The 19,074-nt window shown below is 40.6% G+C and overlaps 1 protein-coding gene across 1 annotated transcript in view; it reads right to left on the bottom strand.

Moving 5' to 3' along the window:
- Positions 1–4,539: 4,539 nt before the first annotated feature.
- The window catches only part of COLEC11 (collectin subfamily member 11), a 113,013-nt gene continuing 98,478 nt past the window's right edge, over positions 4,540–19,074 (bottom strand). Inside the window, exons 4-6 of the mRNA XM_007957889.2 lie at positions 12,763–12,816; positions 5,139–5,234; positions 4,540–4,931 (exon numbers count right to left, since the gene is read on the bottom strand). Of these exons, the coding sequence (XP_007956080.1) occupies positions 4,540–4,931; positions 5,139–5,234; positions 12,763–12,816 (542 nt within the window). The remainder of the gene's footprint in view (positions 4,932–5,138; positions 5,235–12,762; positions 12,817–19,074) is intronic.

Raw genomic sequence — 19,074 nt, 5'->3', positions numbered from 1 at the left:
TATACCAGCTTTTTGGTCATGCTTCAATGCAGCACCTAATAAATTCCAGGTCTCTCCTCAACCAAACCATTTCTCTCTTACTTTGGAAATCAGATTTCTCCATGTGTACCATAGATCTCTTCCTGAAATCTGAGTAAATTAAGGGCAATGGTCCTGACTACATGTCCAGTTGTTTATGTTCTATCAGATTTGTTTAAAAACCTCATATTTATATAAAGGCATATTACCCAGATGCAATCAAAAGTTATGTGTGCCTCACTGTGTTTAACAGTAACACAAATTCCTCTAAATGAAGTTTCACACAGGAAGCTACAAGGAATGGATTGTTGTGACAGCTGATCTTACCTCTAATTTCACTCGCCTCTAAGTGCTCAACATGCATTGTCTATTTAATCTTCACAAAGCCCCACTGAGTCATGTATTGTTATCATTATGAGGAAACTGAGGTTTAAAAAGTTTAAATAACTTAGCCAAGATCACGCTATTAGTAAAAGGCATCATCCCAGCCTCGGACATGTCCAGGTCCTTTGATGAGCTGGTCAAATCACAGAAATGTTTTCCTCCAAGCTCCTCTAAGTGAGAAAACCAAACCCCAGAGAGGTAAAGGGACTTACCCAGAATTGCATGCATATTACACTTGGAGAAGAACCAATTAGAAGGCAGTCTGCACACTTCTGATCCAGTGCTTCTTCCATGACACTATTCTGTCCTACTTAGGTTTTAAGTACATTTCACCATAAAACTATATAGTTCCAGGGTGGATAAAGCAATTGCATGCAGAGATGGACTTATCATCATGCTGTTGAAGTTCAAGATTAGGACCCCTTACTTACCCAGGCCTTTTCCAAGGCCCTCTATCTTCCTGGAAACACCATGGTGTATTCTTCTACTTAAATAACCAAACCTGATGTGGTCAAATTGATTCCGATGAGTTGTCTTAAGTAGAGCCCCAAAATTGTATAAGCTCCAGCCTCCCATGCAACCTGGATCTGCCCCTGACCATAAGTGAAAGAAGCATCTATCTGGTCAGAGGTAGACCACTGGGGCCAGCTAACATGACAATCAAAGCAATGGGTCTTGCTTGGGTAGGGAATCCTGTGCTGCAGGAAAAGGCATGTCTTGCCGCCCGTGGTTCCTCCTTCCTCTAACACCTTCTGTGCCTCCATGAGGTGAAAAGTGGCAGCTCCAGCAGGAATCTGAAAGTTTCTGCTTTTGACCCTTTTAATTCCCTAAACCTACTCCAGAACCCAGAGAATTCTCCCTTCTCCCAGAAGCTTTCTAATTTGTCTGATTTTTGCAGCCAACATTCCCACTTCTTTTACAATTATGGTAATTAAGCAGTTGACACTGAATTTTTCTGAAATGTTTATCCTGGTATATTCAGATATAAGAGATGAAGAAAAAGAAGATGGCTAAAGATGATTGCTCAGTTTTCATGTACTCAAAAGAATGGATAATGTTTATTTCATTATAGAGAAAATCTGGAAAACATCATATGTGATGGTGAACAACTTTGATAGTAAAACCATATTCTGTATTTGTTATTATTGCCACCTCTTATTGAGGACTTACCATGTATAAGCACTGACTTGTGCTATATCTTCAATATGGGTTGTCTCCTTTAATCCTCACAAGGTCCTAATGAGACAGATGTTACTATCATTCATTTCACAAATGAAGAAACTGAGGCTTAAGAAGCTTAAATAACTTAGCTGAGATCATGCTTTTAGTAAAAGGCATCATCCCAGCCTGGGACATGTCCACACCATTTATAAGCTGGTGAAGCAAGTGGCCATTTGATTGAGTTGATTTATTAGAGGATTTAATTGGTGTTGGAGCAGGGATGGAGAATGGAGAGAACGGACACCATAGTCTGTGCTCTCCCCAGCCCAACCCACAGTTTCCTCTGTGAGACCTTTGAAAAAAGTTGCATAGGCAACCCCAAAGGACCTATTTCCATGAAAGACTCTTAGAGGAAGAGGTGTGATGCGATAACAGGGAAAATTGGCTATGGAAGAGGGGAACACATGTTGGTTTTGCAGGGACCATACAGCTTAGCTGTACCTTCAGGATTGGTGGCTTTTGTAGGCATGCTGGCAGCAAAAACAGGAAGGGCCCTTCCATGGCTTCATGGGCAATGGGTGTCACCAATTAGAAGAAGCAGGTGGCATCACATGGACAGAAAGGTGATACCCTTGTTTGTGAACATGTGAGACATGTCAGGGTTAGGAAGCTTTTTGGCTCCTCAGCCTCAGCAGAGCAGGCTTAGCACCACAAATGCTTAATTAAGGACAGATTTTCTTTCCTAAATGATGGGATACATAGCAGGGAGAAGTCATTCAGCATAATGAATAAAGTTCATCCATTAATAATTAACTCTGATCCTTGGAGGAGAAAGAAATATAAAAGAAGACAAACCACTCTGGACTAAAGAGCGTTTGTTCTCCTTCCAGCTCTTACAGGCCACTCTCTTAATGAAACAGGGAATTGGAAGAAGTTGGTCCTGCCTTTTGGTGTTGCATCCAGGGTGTGTCCCTCACATCAACCCCTCTCCCCTGTCCTCCATCATACCTTCATCTAACAGGGCCCATTCTTTTGTCTTCTGCACCTAACTGGACAATTAAATCCATGGGAATTTCAAGAAACTGCTATCAAAAACCATGATGGGTCTGAGATTTTTCCCTACTTACAAGCTAACAAGTCAGCCTATCACAGTTTCATAAATGCTGACAGAAAACACAGAGTCCTAGGTTAGAGAAAACAACTTTATTACTCACAGTAATAGCAGTAGTCAGAATATCAGCACTTTTGCACTGGCTCCTTGAGCCCCGATTCCTACAAGGCTTCACAAACAGGATCAGATGAAACCTGTACACGCAGTAGGTTGGTTACAAGAGAAGACCATTGAGCTTAGACATTCCAAATCTTTGATAACAGGCAGTAAGCATGCTTGCCCTTTCCTCCAAAGGGAAGTATTATTTTTATTATGCTAGGCAGTAAGCATGCCTGCCTATTGCCTCAGAAGGAGACACAATATTTTCCAAGGTTGGAAGCAAAACTGTCCTTTACTCTGGAGACAAACGCCATTTCTGCCTTTCAAGGCTGTTTGCTATTAAAAAAAAAAAAAAAAAAAATCCTTAAATAGATATTCTAGGACAAATGGCAGTCAGTGTCTCACTCACCAGACACACAGAAACATGAGATTCCAAAAACTCCTTTCTTTTCATCCCTTGTCTACACCTCTCCAATTGTTTTTCCTTTCTATGTGCATGAATGTGTGATTTCTTCTTTGAAAAATGAAGATGTTTATTTTATTTTTACTAGGGATTCCGATATAAAAAATAAAAAGAATCATGGATTCTGTGGTAGGCAACTTCCGAAATTGTTCCCAATGATCCCTATCTCCTGGTATTCACACCCTTGTGTAATGCCCTCCCCTTTTGTGTGTGCTAGAACTAGTGACTTACATCTAATGAATGGAATACAAAAACGGTCATGGGATGTCGCTTCTCAGATTAGCTTATAAAAGACTGTTACTTCTGTCTTGCTAGCAATCACTCTCTGGCTCTTGGCCTTTTTGCTCTGATGAAGCCAGCTGCCATGTTGTGAGCTGCCCAATGGAGAAGTCCATATGACAAGGACCTGAAAGCACAGCCTTTGGCCAAGTGCCAGCAAAAAACTGAGGCCCTCAGTCCAGGAAGCCATGAGGAACTAAATCCTGCCAACAACCACATGAGTGAGCTTAGAAGCACATCCTTTTCACCTTGATTGTTGCTTGTGAAAGATATTACAGTAGAAGTTCCAGCTAAACCATACTCAAATTCCTGACCCACAGAAACAGGGATAACAAACATTCTTATTTTTTATTAAATCTTGGGGTAATTTGTTATGTAGCAATAGATAACTTATACAGTTACTGAAGAAAGTAAGAGTACGAAATGACAGCGCACATTCAGTAGTAAAGTTTGGAAAATCTTTTTCTTTTTCCTCAAATCTGGGTTTTGAAAGAAAGCAAAATTATTTCTACTTGGATAACCATGTAAAGGAACCTATATCTTAATATAAATTACAGAAACTTAGTCAAAATTAAATGGGTTGTTTTCCACATAGAAATTGAAAGGGAGATAGTAATTTACGACCTACTACCATTCTTAGTACTTAATTATTGTAATATTTAAAGATTTTATTTTATAGTTGGGACATAGGCAAGAGCATTATGGAAGAGCAATTCTGAGTAATAGTACATAATGAACATTTTGACTACAATACAAGTAATAAAGCTACTTCTTCAGAAATAGCACCCCAGCAATCCTTTTTGCCTTTTCAGCACACACCATTCTCTAAGGTTCAGAAAAATGGCCCTTTAATTAATGAACATCTTCACTTCTGAAAGGGAAATAATGCTATTAGAAATAACTCTCCTATTTACAGATGTACAGCTCATTGGCTGCCATCACTTTCTTGGAGACAGCACTGTTAATAATGCTATAAAAAGCAATGACTCAAACAGGCTTGTTTCCACTCAGTGCTGGCACCTGCTCACACATTTTCCTTGTCAAATTCACATATGAAATACATGGTGATATGGCAAGCCACGTCATTCCAGCCCCCAGAGGCCACCATTTCCACACAGTCCTCCTCATCGTAGGCATTGTTGGGCTCGCCATTTCGCCACTTGCTGAAGGTCTGCATGGGGGATCGGTCTGAATAAACAAAAGTGCCCTCTTTTTCCAGGTCATTGATCCCAATGAAAACTCGAGTGAGGCCTGCTTGAGTGATGTAAGAGGCAATCAGGCCGTTGGAGGTCTCGTCTTTGGGCATGCTCAGCATCCCTCCTCGTCCTTGGCAGGACAGCTGGGCATCCACATACCTTTTCTCCTCCTTCACCAGCAGATAGATCTTATTATCTGTCTCTCGCACACCAGCGACAGCTGCGGGGGAGGGCAGTGCTGAAAAGTGAGCACTTGCATTTCTATAAACAAACTTAATGCACACCACATACAAAAAAATAGACATAGACAGCAGAGAGGATCGATAATATGGAAATATTACTTAGGAGCCATTCTACCTTTGGGGCCTTAGGGGTGCAGGGAAGGTGGACTGTATGGGAAAAGGGAAAAGCACTGAGAACAACGTACCATTTTTTATAAATTTTAACTCAGTTGTCAATTGAGTGACCTGGTTATCCATCTCCCCAATGGCCTTCCTCAGCTGGCTGCACTCACACGGTATGCCTGCGGAAACCAGATCCATGTATTATAAAGAGTAAGCAAAGGAAGGGGCTTCAGAAAGAAGTCAGTACCTTCTTCCCAAAAAATATACAGTTTATTCAACAAACATTTCATGCAGATCTTTGAGGCCATGATAATGATTTTAGACTTTATCCTAAGGGCAAGAAGTCATGAAAGGTTTTAACAGAGAAGCAACGCAGTCAGATGTATGTTTTTAAAATATTATTCTGGTTACAGTGCGAAGAATGAAATGGAGATGCAGGGACAAGAGAGGAAGCAGTGATACCAGCTGAGGGATTGTCAGAGTAACTGAGAGACATAGTTATGATGGGTTGGATTAGGGTAGCAGTGGAGATGGAGAAAAGTTAAAAGTTTTTAGGAAAATGTTGGCAGCTGAACCAACATGTTGCAGTTATTGTTTGAATATTGAGGTGAACTGAAAAGAGAAGTTGAAGGAGACACCCAGGTATTTCATTTGAGTAACTCAATGGATGGAGTACCATTTTTTATACTGGCTTGGGGAAAAGGAATATGCTGAGGTAAAAGCAACTACAAGACATCCATGTGGGGAATTTGACTTAATGAAATGGAGCTCTGATTAGAAGTCTGAGCTAGATGTATATATTTGGGAATTATTGGCCTGTATGTGGGAGCAAATGAGGTGACATAGGGAGGGAGTTTAGAGCAGCACTTTGAGAAATATCAATACATGAAGAAGGAGCCAGGCAGGAAATGAAACCAAGGAGGAATGACCAAAGAGGATGGAGGATATGTGGTGTCATGGAATCTAAAACCAAAATCAAACTCACTGCTATCAAGTCAATTTCAACTCATAGCGACTCCTCCTTGGATTTCCGAGGTGGTATCACTACGCAAGTAGATTGCCCAATCTTCCTTCCGAGGATCAGCTGGTGTGTTTGAACCATCAGCCCTCTAGTTAGCAGTCAAATGCCTTAAGTACTATGCCACCAGAGCTCCCAAGGAGGGAGAGAATCTCAAGAAGGAAAGGAGGATGTGTATGGTCCTCAGTGTTAAGTGCTGCTGAAGGTCAAATAAGAAAATAACTTAAGAGGCATTTGACTGCTAACCAGAAAGCTGGCAGTTCAAACCCACCAGCCACTGCTCAGAAGGAAAATTGTGCAATCTACTTCCGTAGTGATACCACCTCAGAAACCCAAGGAGGAGTTGTTAGGAGTCGGATCCGACTTGAAGGCAGTGAGTTTGGTTTTTGGTTTTTATTATCCTTTGATTTAACCACATAGAGGTCATTGAAACTTCTTAGCAAAAGCTATTTCAGTGGAATGGTGGGGCGGAAGCCAGTGGGAGAGGAGGAAATAGAGACACTGAGTAAACACCACACTGATGAAATATGGACCTAGCGTAGAGGAGCAAGAGTGAGAGAGCCAAGAGTCAAGGAAAGGTTTCTGTAGAGCTTTTACAAATTATTATGTTTCTTTTGTTTTAAGATAGGAAAAACGAGTATATCTAAGTGATGATGGGGAGGAGCTTATAGAAAGGAACATGTGAAAGATAAAGATGATATCTAGTCTCATATATAAACCAAACCAAACCAAACCCACTGCCATCAAGTTGATTCTGGCTCACAGAGACCCCCATTGAGTTTCTGAGGATGTAAATCTTTATGGAAGTACATTGCCCATCTTCCTTCCACTGAGTGTCTGGTGGGTTTGAACCACCAACCTTCTGGTTAGCAGTCAAATACCTTAGGCGCTGTACTACCACAGCTCCTTATCCTCATATATAGTAGGGAATAATGAAAGTTTCCTGAAGAGACAGCAAGTGATAGGATGCAGAGCACAAGTGAAAAAAATACTTCCTCCAATGAAATAATATTTCTTTAGCATTCCTACATAGCTGGGTGTCATTCTAAATGCTTTACATATATTAACTCATTTAATTTTCATGCAAATCTATGATTGAATTACTACTGTCATCCTGTTTTATGTATGAGGAAATTAAGACTCATAGATGTTTATCAATTTGACCATCACCATAGGGTCAATTGAGTGAAGGAGCCAAGATTTGAACCCAAGCAATCTAACAGAATCTAGCTCCAAAGCCTATCTGTGTCTTCCTCACTAGATTAGAAGCCTCTAGAAGAAACTTGATTCCTCTAATTCCTCAGCACCCAGCATAATGCACAGAATTTAGGAGCCACTCAACAAATTCTTACTGACTGACTGATAAACTGAATTAAATTCAATTAAATAATCCTACTTTTTCCAACCATTCCTTAGATTATCTGGAGTATCCTGGCCCTTTAGGGATGACACCCATCTCCCTTCCATGAAAAGCTCCACTTTGTCAAGAGCTGTCTCAAACTATCACTGAGCCTTAACAGCATTTTTGGGATTCCATGGAGGCACTGCCTTGGTTTCTGACTTTTTCACAGGAACTAGAACCACTGCTCATCCAGTTCACCCCATCCTCTCCTTTGACTGTTTTGAGCCTGAACACAGAGCTTTTCTTTTTCCCCTGATACATTTCAGTATGCTAATTTTCAGTCCATCCTTCCAGTCTTTTAGAACTTTGATCCCATCTCTAAAAGCCAGGAACCCAGAGAGAAGAGCAGTCAGAACCAGGGATACAGGTGAGGAGAGACAACTCAGGGATGCCCAAAGCCGCAGGCGGGAAGAGCAGGAGAAAGGGGATTAAAAGCCAGGAAGCCAGAGAGAAGAGCAATCAGCCAAAGGGATTAGTTGAGGAGAGGAAACTCAGGCCCACCCAAAGCAGTGGAAGGGAAAGCAAGAGAAAGGGAATAAAAGCCAGGAACCCGGACAGAAGAGCAGTAAGCCCCAGGGATACAGGTGAGGAGAGACAACTCAGGGACGTCCAAAGCAGCAGGCCAGAAGAGCAGGAGAAAGGGGATTAAAAGACAGGTAGCCAGACAGAGGAACAGTCAGCCACAGGGACTCAGGTGGGGGTGATATGAGAGGTCTCCAACAGCAAGACAAACTTGTCTGTCGGTTTGTCCTACTGTGGTGACATGTAGACGTGAGTTTTGAGGCTGAGCCTCTGGTGTTTAAAACCCAGCAAAATGCACCTGGTGCACAGGTAACAGCCCAGCTTATAGACTGAGACAGACTAGGAAGAAGGAAGAGGCCATCCACTTCTCAAAGAATTGGCCAGGGAAAACCTTCTGAATAGCAAAGAAACACTGTTTGGTACATTACAGCGCACCTTTAGGAATAGTCTGTTTAGGTTAAAAGGCTCTCAAAATAGGACTGGGAAAGAGCTGAAACATCTGAGTAAATCCAGCCTTACTCATTATGGCAGGTATGTGCTATAAGCCAGAGATAAAGAGATAAATAAAACACACCTTCCACCCATGAAGACCTCATGGTCTAGTTGAAGAATTTTTTTAAAAGTCACATTTGACTATCACTGTATAATTTACAAAGTTTGCACATCCACTATCCCATTTGTTCTCTCTCCAGAAACCTTGTGACTAGGCCTCATTTTCAGATAAGGAATCTGAAAATCAGAGAAATATTCATGAACATGGCACAGTATTCATGGGTGTTCAAAATGGAACTTGAGTTCAAAAAACTAGTCTTTCCCTTGCCATGCTGCCTTTCCCAAAGCACAACACAACCATAATGAATTACAGAGTGCAGTATAAACATAAATCATCTCAACTACATATATGCATGACAAAGGATGTAGTGTGGACGCTATCTGCGGGTATATTTATACACACACACACACACACACACACAGGTGCATCTCAGAGCCTAATCTAGAGTGAAGAACATTTAAACTCCTCAGCCAGTTACATCCACATTGTCTCCTACAACAAACTGAACTCATGGAATCATCCATGTTCCTGTGGAAAAAATCAGATCTCACTAACATTATTTTGATTTAAACCTTTTCTTTAAACAAAATCCTTCATCAATAAGAAAATGGTCATTTTTACTCAGTTTAATTAAATAGATATGTAGTTGTTGTTGTTGTTATGTGCTGTCGAGTCAGCCCCGACTCGTAGCGACCCCTCCTTGGGTTTCTGAGGCAGTATCACTATGGAAGTAGATTGTCCCATCTTCTTTCTGAGGAGTGACTGGTGGGTTTGAACTGCCAGCCTTCTGGTTAGCAGTTAAGTGCCTTAGACACTATGCTACCAGAGCTCCCTAAATATGTAGTAGTGTCCCCTTAGTGCCAGGTACTAGAGATTCAAAGGTGAGTAACAGGCAGATCCTCCCCTCACTACATTCGTCATCACAAGGTTCATGAAACAACCCAAAAACCAAACCAAAACCACAGTCATCAAGTTGAACTGCCCCATAGGGTTTCCAAGTCTGTAAATCTTTACAGAAGCAGACTGCCTCATCTTTCTCCCACGGAGCTGCTGGTAGGTTTGAACCACTGAGCTTTTGGTTAGCAGCTGAATGCTTTAACCACTACACCACCAGAGCTCCCTTCACAAGACAAAAGTGTAAAATAAAATATGGTAAGAATCAACAGAGCAGGAGAGTCGAAGTAGTATGGGAACACAGCATATATGTACATACAGTAAGTACTGGAAGACCTCATGGAAGTGTAACATTTCATTAGTTTTTAAATGTTAGGTGAGGCTATGACTAGGCAATGTTGGGACTAAGAGGTGTTCCTTGCAAGAGAATGGCTTGAGCAAAGACTGAGGGGAGAGGAAGCCTAGGGTACATTCAGGAATGGCTAGTAGTTCTTTCCAGGCATAAGTATAGGATCTGTGGGGAGACAGGGATGGAAAAACAGAACAGATCCCAGCCAGCAGAGTTTTTAAAGCAGGCTGAGGAGTTTGGGCCTTATTCTTCAACAGAAGGAAAATACTGAGTTTTCAAGAAGGTGAGTGACATAAAATCAGAGCTATACTAGAGAACAATCTCACTACAATAAGGTAAAGTATAATGTTTAAGGATATGGGCTATGGAGCCAGATTGTTGTTGTTGTTGTTGTTAGGTGCTGTTGAGCCTACTTCTACTCATAGCAACCCCACGTGACACAGCAGAATTGCTCTGTAGAGTACTGTAGGCTGTAATCTTTACAGGAAAGGCACTCTGGTGGGCCAGTAAGTAAGGTATTTGGATGCTAACCAGAAGGTCAGCAGTTCAAACCTACCAGCCAGCCACTCCACAGAAGGAAGATGAGACAATCTACTTTGTAAAGATTTATAGCCTTGGAAACCCTATGGGGGTATGAGTCAGAATCAACTCTATGGCAGTGGTTCATTTTTACAAGAGCAGATCATCAGATCTTTCTCCCATAGAGTCACTGGGAGTTTGAAGAACCAACCTTTTTGTTGGCAGCCAAGTGCTTAACCATTGCAGAGACAGACTGCCTGGATTCAAAACCTGGCTCTACCACTCACCTTGGCCAAATTACTGAACTTCTCTGTGACTCTGTTCTCTTATCTGTAAAATGGGATGACAATAATACTTCTCTCATACAGTTGTGAAGATAACTAAGTTAAAACATGCAAGGTACTTAGACTCATGAGCGCTATGGTGGCATAGTGCCTATGGCATTTGACTGCTAACCAGAAGGCTGGAGGTTCGAACCCACCAGCCACTCCACAGAAGGAAGATTGGGCAATCTACTACTGTATAGATACCACCTCAGAAACCCAAGGAGGGGTGGCTATGAGTTAAAATCAACTCAATGGCAGTGAGTTTGGTTTGGTTTGGTTAGACTCATGGTCCTCAATTCTGGCTGCAATTAGAATCACTTTAGAAGGTTGAAAAAAAAAAAAAAAATGTCCATGCTCAGGCCCATCCCTAGGTATACTAATTTAATTGGTCTAGGCAAAAGCATTTCTAAAGCACCTTCACCAAGTGAATCTATTGTACAATAAGAATTGAGAAAAATACCTGGTACCTAGTAAGTCTCAATCAATATTGACAAATAATAGTGTTAGAGAAGAGATTAATGGGGAAAGAAGACTGGATAAAATACCAATCAGGGTATCATTTCAGTATTCACCTGAGAAAATGAGAGTCTGAATCAAGATAGAAGTGGTAGAATAGGGAAACAAAGGGAAGATTTGAGAGGTAGTTTGTTAGGGATAGCAATATAACTTGCCTGACAATAAGACGAGAAGGAAAAGGAGAAGATCAAGGGAACACCTCAATTTTGTGCATGGGAGGATGAGAGTACTAATATGAAAACATTATAATCTGGAAAGTACAATATGGAACATAGTGGATCTAAGGGTCCTGGGAGAAAGATAAGGACTAGTAGGGCCTCCTGACAGAAATGGCCATCAGACAAGTGGAGCTGCAAGCAGATGCCTCACGAGAAGAAGTGCACTAGCAAAGGCCATCTGGGTACCTGCCATGGGGAAGTGACGGCTGAAGCCAGGAGAAAGGAGGAGATGGTTGCCATGTGTGTGGAGAAAGAAAAGAATGCTGCTGACAGAACTTTGAAAAGAAGAGAAGAGAAAGTAACAGACAGAAAGAGCAGGCAGAGAGAAATGAGGAGCTCCACCAGCACCCCATCAACATCAGGAAGGGGAAGTTCAACAAGGAATCTGCTGTAGTGAACCTGAGGAAGAGAAGCAAACCCAAGCCAAGTCATTTGAGATGAATTAAGAGGTCCTTGGTGAACGTGGAGGGAAAGCAGCTTCAATGGGAGGGTGATAAGGAAAGTCCAATTGCAAGGATGTGCAAAATGAGAAATAACCAAAAAAAGAAAGAAAAATAGAATGTATTTTGCTGAGAAGTTGGGTGGTACCAGCATAGGAGGAAATACTGTAGTATCCAGAGATGTACTTAGGAGCTGAGAAAAATATGCTTTAGGGTAGGTATATCTGAGGCTAATAATAAGTACAGATAATATATAGTGGTTAAGCAGACTATATAATTTTAAGAAGGAATCAAAATATTCAAACATGAGCCTTCTGCTATTTTAAGAGCTATTTATATGGGATCAGATTGACAGCAGCAACTTGAAAGATTGGATAGGAACTTTAGGGAGCAGTGAATTTATGTTAATGGTGGACACAGTTTAGAAAAGAAGGGTGAGAATGGTTACACAATTCAAAGAATGTAATCAATGTCACTAAATGGTATATGCAGAATCTATTGAATTGGTGTATGGTTTGGTGTGCACCACTCTCAACAACAGTAACAAAATAAAATTAAAAATATATATATTCAGGCATGTTGTTGTTGTTGTTATGTGCCGTCGAGTCAGCCCTGACTCATAGCGACCCCTCCTTGGGTTTCCGAGGCAGTATCACTACGGAAGTAGGATTGCCCAACCTTCCTTCCGAGGAGTGGCTGGTGGGTTTGAACCGCCAGCCTTCTGGTTAGCAGTCAAGTGCCTTAGCCACTATGCTACCAGAGCTCCCATTCAGGCACAAGAAAATTAAATATTAAAATATGCTACAGGACTATATGTTAGTAAGAGGAGTATATTTCATTGTAAGTACTTCTTGTTTCCTAACCTATTATAATTTTACTTAATGATTTACACTTTTTCAAAATTATAATTATTAATACACATTTTTAATCCTGCACCCTTTATGCCATACCTGGTTCTCCACTAGGACCAGGGGGTCCTATGTCACCAGAGTCTCCTTTTTCACCTGAAAAAGGAAAGCGAAATCAAAGTCACCAAGCAGAGGTGTCATGTTCCATTGGTTCAAAGGTGTCAACATTTAAAATGTTAGTTCTTTTGTATATAATTCCCTGGTATTTCTGCTAGGCCCTGTTTTCGCTATGAACTACAAGGAATTATGTTCTCTACATAATTCTTCACGATCTACTTACATGATATGGAATAAATGCATATAATGGATTTTGGGAGATTATCAAATAACCATTCCTTCAGTCAATTCTGAAAACTCTACTATATTTCATAGACCACTACAGATATCATCTCATGAATTTTAAAACCATGAGGTAAGTGGCAACTAATTCCGATGCCAACACTCTGGATGTCCTTCATTATCGCAGGCAAATTCCGACAGAATACATAATGGTAGCCTGGAATGGACATTAAAGTTTATTTAATGCAAAGATAGTCAGCAGTATTTACAATCTCATGCCGAGATCAAAGTCTTTCTTGATGCTACTCCAAGAAACAGCATGGTATAATAAAAAAAAATCCAAAAAATGAGAGACCTCAATTCCAGTCCTGGCATTAGTCCTAATCATCTGTTTGACAGAACAAATAACTTAAACACTCTGCCCCTCATTTTCTCTAAAACTTTAAAATAAAGGGGTTTAACAAAATGATGCCAACAAAGCTTTCTAGCTATTCTAAAATTAAAAAATGAGTATTTATATTCAAGTCATCATAAATATTCTGAAGCATTATTTCTTCTCACTGAGAGACCCAAACTCTCTCAGCTGACATGGGGACAGTGAAAGCGTAGACACGTCCACATATGTGGGTTCACATTTCATTTACACAGAGAGGGAAAAGATCTAGGTAGTCTAAATTGTATTTATTTTGTTGTTGTTGAGAATATACACAGCCAAACATACACCAAATCAACACTTTTTCCATGGACAATTTACTGACATTGATTACATTTTTCAAGCTGCACAACCATTCTTGCCCTCCTTTTCTGAGTTATTCCCCCCCCCATTAACATAAAGTCACTGCCCCCTAAAGGTCCTATCTAATCGTTGAGTTGCTGTTGTCTTTTTGATCCCATACATACAGTTGTTAAAAGATGCTCAAGGCACACTGTTTTTACTGTTTAAGCTAAACTGTTTTTCAGTTTTAAGAAGATTTCAGGGGATTTATTTGGTTTAGGTTTTAAAGATTATCTCAGAGTTATAGTTTCACAGGGTCATCTACCATCCATGGCTCCAGAAAGTCTAGAGTCCATGAGAATTTTGAATTCTGTTCTCCTTTCTCCCCCTTCTGATCAGGATTCTTCTGTGGAAACTTTGATTAAAATTGTTTAGACACCATCCAGTTCTTCTGGTCTCATAGCAAAAGGAGATAGTTGTTCACAGAGGCAATTAGCTACAGATTCCATATCTTCCTGCTACTCCTGACTCTCCTTCTTCCTCTGTTGCTCCAGGTAAGTAGAGACAAATTTTTGTGCCTTGGTTGGCTGCTTGCATGCCTTTAAGACCCCAGGCACTACTTAACAAATTAGGAGATAGTACAGGTAGTACAGCAGCTACTTTTTCTTTTCATTGTTGTAAATATATCGATCACACAACTTTTGCCAATTCAACTTTTTACAGCTATACAATTTATTGACAGCAATTACAATAATTGGCTATGCAACCCTATCTTTAATCAATGTGCTTTTTCCATCACCGTTAATCCTCCTTTTCTCACTCCTTCCTGCCCCTGGAAACCATAAACAAATTTTGTTCTCTAAATATTTGCCTTTTCTTATCTTTTTAAATAACCAAGGTCAGACAATATTTGCCCTTTTATGATTGGCTTAATTTCAGTCAGCATAATATCTTCAAGATCCAACCATACAGTAGCATGAACCAAGATTTCATTTCTCTTACTGGATGAATAGTATTCCACTGTATGTATATCACACATGCGGTGTAGTAAATTACATAGTGTGGCTTTTCTAGCCATAAGTCTTTCTAAACTCTGCAGTGGAATTTGCCGTGAGCAAGTGAGTAGCTCCTGATTGTTAAAAGTTATCCACCTGGGGAATTTCTGCTGGGAGCAGCACAAAGTCATTTTCTGGGAAGTTCACTCTCTCAGGTGTATAGAATTCTGATGATGGGATCGGTTAGTTTGGCCACTCTGCCAGGCTCAAAAGGAGCCCTCCTGGAGCCAGAAAGAATCTCTCACTGCTGCTGGGAGATGCAAGAGATACACATTGCTGAGAGAGAGACACGAGTCACATGCACTGCTGAGAGAAAGAGAGACACCAAGAGACACACACTGCTGGGAGAGAGACTAAGAGAGACTGCCAGCTGAGAGACGGGAGGCCAAGAGAGACTAAGTGTGTTCCTGAACTTGAACTGAATTGTAGCCTGTTGCTTCCCTAATAAACCCTATAATCTGTGAGTTCTGTGTGGCCACTGCAGTGAATTATCAAACCCACCAGAGAGGTGGTGGGTGCTGCAGGAGGAACGGTTGGTGTCAGGGTTGGTGACAGGGCTGGAGAGAAGCAGCATGTCTGCCCTCGCAGGAGCAGGCCTTGGGCTACAGATGATGAGTCTATCTTCCTCTTGTGGGATTAGAGGAGGTCAGAAGATGACGCCTCCCTGCCCCTTTGGCAGCACACAAATATAAAACTTCAGCAATGTAACAACAAAAAGATATATATATAGATAGATAGATATAAATGAGCAAAGGATTTGAATAGACATTTTATCTTTGATGGTGAAGTGGAGGGTGAGTGAAAAGGGGGAAGGTCCTCAATAAAATGGACTGAAACAGTGGTTGCAATGATGGCGTCAGGTATAGAAAGGATTGTGAGGCTGTCACAGGACTGGGTTGTATTTTGTTCTGTTGTACATAGGGTTGCTATGGGTTGGGGCCAAGTCGATGGCACAAAAGCAGTTTGCACATTTACATCCTTATCCATTTTAAATTTGTTTTTGTGTATGGTGTGAGGCATGAATCTTGTTTCATTTTCTGCATGTGGAAATTCATTTTCCCTGTACTACTTATTGAACAGAGTTTTCTTTCCCCAACAAAGGGATTTAGCACCCTTTGATGCTAAAACATTAGTTGACCATAGATGTGTAGGTTTATTTCTGGACTCTCCATTCCATTCCATTGGTCTGTGTGTCTATTGTTCTACCAGTACCAAGTTTTTTGATTACTGTAGCTATATACTATGTTTTAAGATCAGGAAGTGTGAGTCTTCCTACTTTGTTATTCTCTTTCAACATTATTTTAGCTATTTGAGGCCTCTTGGGTTTTCTATTTCTGTAAAGAAGGCTCTTGAAATATTGACTGGGAATATATTGAATCTAGAGATCTGGTAGCATAGTGGCTAAGGCACTTGACTGCTAACCAGAAGGCTGGCGGTTCAAACCCACCAGCCACTCCTCGGAAGGAAGGTTGGGCAATCCTACTTCCGTAGTGATACTGCCACGGAAACCCAAGGAGGGGTCGCTATGAGTCAGGGCTGACTCGACGGCACATAACAACAACAACAACAACAAAGATCACTTTGAGTAATACTGATAGCTTAACAATATTAAGTTTTCCAATATATGAACATAGAATATCTTTCCATTTATTTAACTCTTCTTTAATCTCTTTCAGCAGAGTTTTGTAGTTTTCATTGTATAAGTCCTTCACATCCCTGGTTGGATTTATTCCTAGGTATTTTCTTCTCTTAGATGCTATTGTAAATGGAATTGTTTCCCTAACTTCCCTTTCAGATTTCTCATTGCTAGTATGTATACCATAGTGATACTGCCTTGGAAACCCAAGGAGGGGTCGCTATGAGTCAGGTCCGACTTGACGGCACATAACAACAACAACAACAGTATATATAAACCCAACTGATTTTTTGTGTTTGTTGACCATGTGGTCTCCACCTTTGCTAAATTCCTGTATTGGCTCTAGAAGTTTTCTTGTGGACTCCGGGATTTTCTATATATAGGACCATATCATCTACAAATAGAACTAATTTTACTTCCTCTTTTCCAATTTTGATATATTTTATTTCTTTTTCTTATCTTGTTCTTCTGGCTAGGACTTCTAATACAATCTTGTATAGAAGTAGTGAAAGTGGGCACACTTGTATTGTTCCTGATTTCAAAGGGAAAGCTCTCAGTTTTTCTCCATTAAGTATAATGTTGGGTATTGGTTTTTCATATATGCCTTCAATCATATTAAGGAATTTCCTTTCTATTCCAATCTTCTTTAGGGTTGTCATCAAGAGAGGTGTTAGATTTTATCAAATGCTTTTTCTGCATCCATAGAAATGATCATGTGGTTCTTTTCCTTTGTTCTACTGATGTGTGTAATGTGTTGATTGATTTTCTAATGTTGAACAATCTCTGTATTCCTGGAATAAAGCCCACTTGGTCATGGTGTATGACTCTTAATATACTGTTGGATTCTGTTTGCTAGTATTTTTTGAGGATTTTTGCATCCAAATTCATAAGATATATTGGCCTATATGAATAGTGATTGGGATCTTAAAAGCTTGCAAGCAGCCATCTAGATGCAATGATGGGTCTCTCCTTATCCAGGGAAAAGAAGAATGAAGAAAACCAAAAATTCATGGAAACAATTAGTCCTAGCAACTGGTATACCATGCGATCTACAGCCTATATGACTATGAGACCAGAAGAACTAGATGGTGCCCGGCTATCACTGTCAACCACTCGGAAGGGGATATATGCAGGAGATCCTGGATAGAAAGGGAGAACAGTGTGGAGCAAAACTCAAAATCATTTGGGGAAAAAGAAAAAAAAAGAGGGAGGGGGACAAGTTTTGCTGGTCTGCTAGAGCCTGGTGGAACAACTGAGACTATGGCCCTTGGCTGCCCTTCAGGTCTAGAATTGAACCCACACCTGTGGCTTCCAGCCAAACAAAAGACAGGCATATGAGTTGAACACAGACCTGAGGAAGATACACTTCTTGGAGAGAACAATCATAGGAGAAAGAAGGGCTGTTTATGCACAGGGAGACAGCTCAGGGGGCAGGAGTACATGGAGGGATGGACAAAGGGAAGAGGTGACTATCAGAAGGAAGCAAGAGGGGAGCTGTGCTGTTGCATTGTGGTAAATTGTAGTCAATGTCATGAGACAAAGTGTATGTGAACTGCTCTATGGAAAGTGAATTTGCTCTGTAAACTTTCACCCAAATCACAATTTAAAAAAAACAGAGAGAGAGAGAGAGATTGGCCTATAATTTTCTTGTCCTGTGGTATCTTTGTTTAGTTTGGGTATCAGGGTTTTATGTTTGCTTCATAGAATGTATTAGGAAGTATTCCTTCCTTCTGTCTTTTGGAAGAGTATAAACAGTATAGATGTCCACTCTTCTCTAATGAAACCATGTGATCCAGAGCTTTTTTTTTTGGCTAGGAGATTTTAGATCACTGATTCAATCTCTTCACTAGTAATGGGTCTGTTGGGTCTGTTGAAATTTCCTATTTCCTTTTGAGTCAGTTTGGGTAGTCCCTTTGTGTTCTTTTGTCACCAACATTGCTGGCTTAAAAATGGCTGAAAGCTCAGCTTGACAAAGACCCAAGCTGTTAGTCTCAGAAACGCAGCAACTAAGCCAAATAAGGATCTACTTGGTAAGGTCTCACTTGGGTAGATACTGAAATTTATCCACAGCACATGTTGTATATTTAAAGCAGTTATATCTCTTATTTTATCATGCATATATGTGCGCATTTTTAATGGCTTGGTACATCAGTACCGCAAGTGCGTCACACTGATCTGGCCACACTCTCAGTCACACCCTTCACCGTGGATCCCTTTCTGCCAAGTGGGATGCTCAGGTAAAATCTGTGACCATGGATGGAACAGAACAAACAAACTGAGCCCATTGATAGACCAAACCATGATCTTGGCCTAACAACTCTAAGGCAGATTAATGAAGTGGAAAGAACATGGGCACCAGAATCAGGTAGACTAGAGTCAAATTCCTTCTCTGCCTCCCTTTCTCAGTAATTTTGCATCAATGTCTAAACCTCTCCAGCCTCAGTTTCCTAATTTCCAATATCTACTTAAAAAAAAAAAACAGTTGTTGTCAAATGGATTCTGACTCATGGCAGTCCCTATGTTTCAGACTAGAATTTTTCCTTAAGGTTTTCAATGGCTATGATCTTTCAGAAGTAGATTACCAGGCTGTTCTTCCAAGGCCTCATGTATGGTAGATTCAAACAACTAACTTTTCAGTTAGTAGCCAAGCTACTAACCCAGGTACCACC

Source organism: Orycteropus afer, unplaced genomic scaffold (genome assembly GCF_000298275.1).
Source record: "Orycteropus afer afer isolate SDZICR_OR568_19922 unplaced genomic scaffold, OryAfe1.0 scaffold00821, whole genome shotgun sequence".
Taxonomy (NCBI): Eukaryota; Metazoa; Chordata; class Mammalia; order Tubulidentata; family Orycteropodidae; genus Orycteropus; species Orycteropus afer.
Note: the sequence above shows the minus strand (reverse complement) of the source record. Positions and strands in the feature narration are given on the sequence as shown.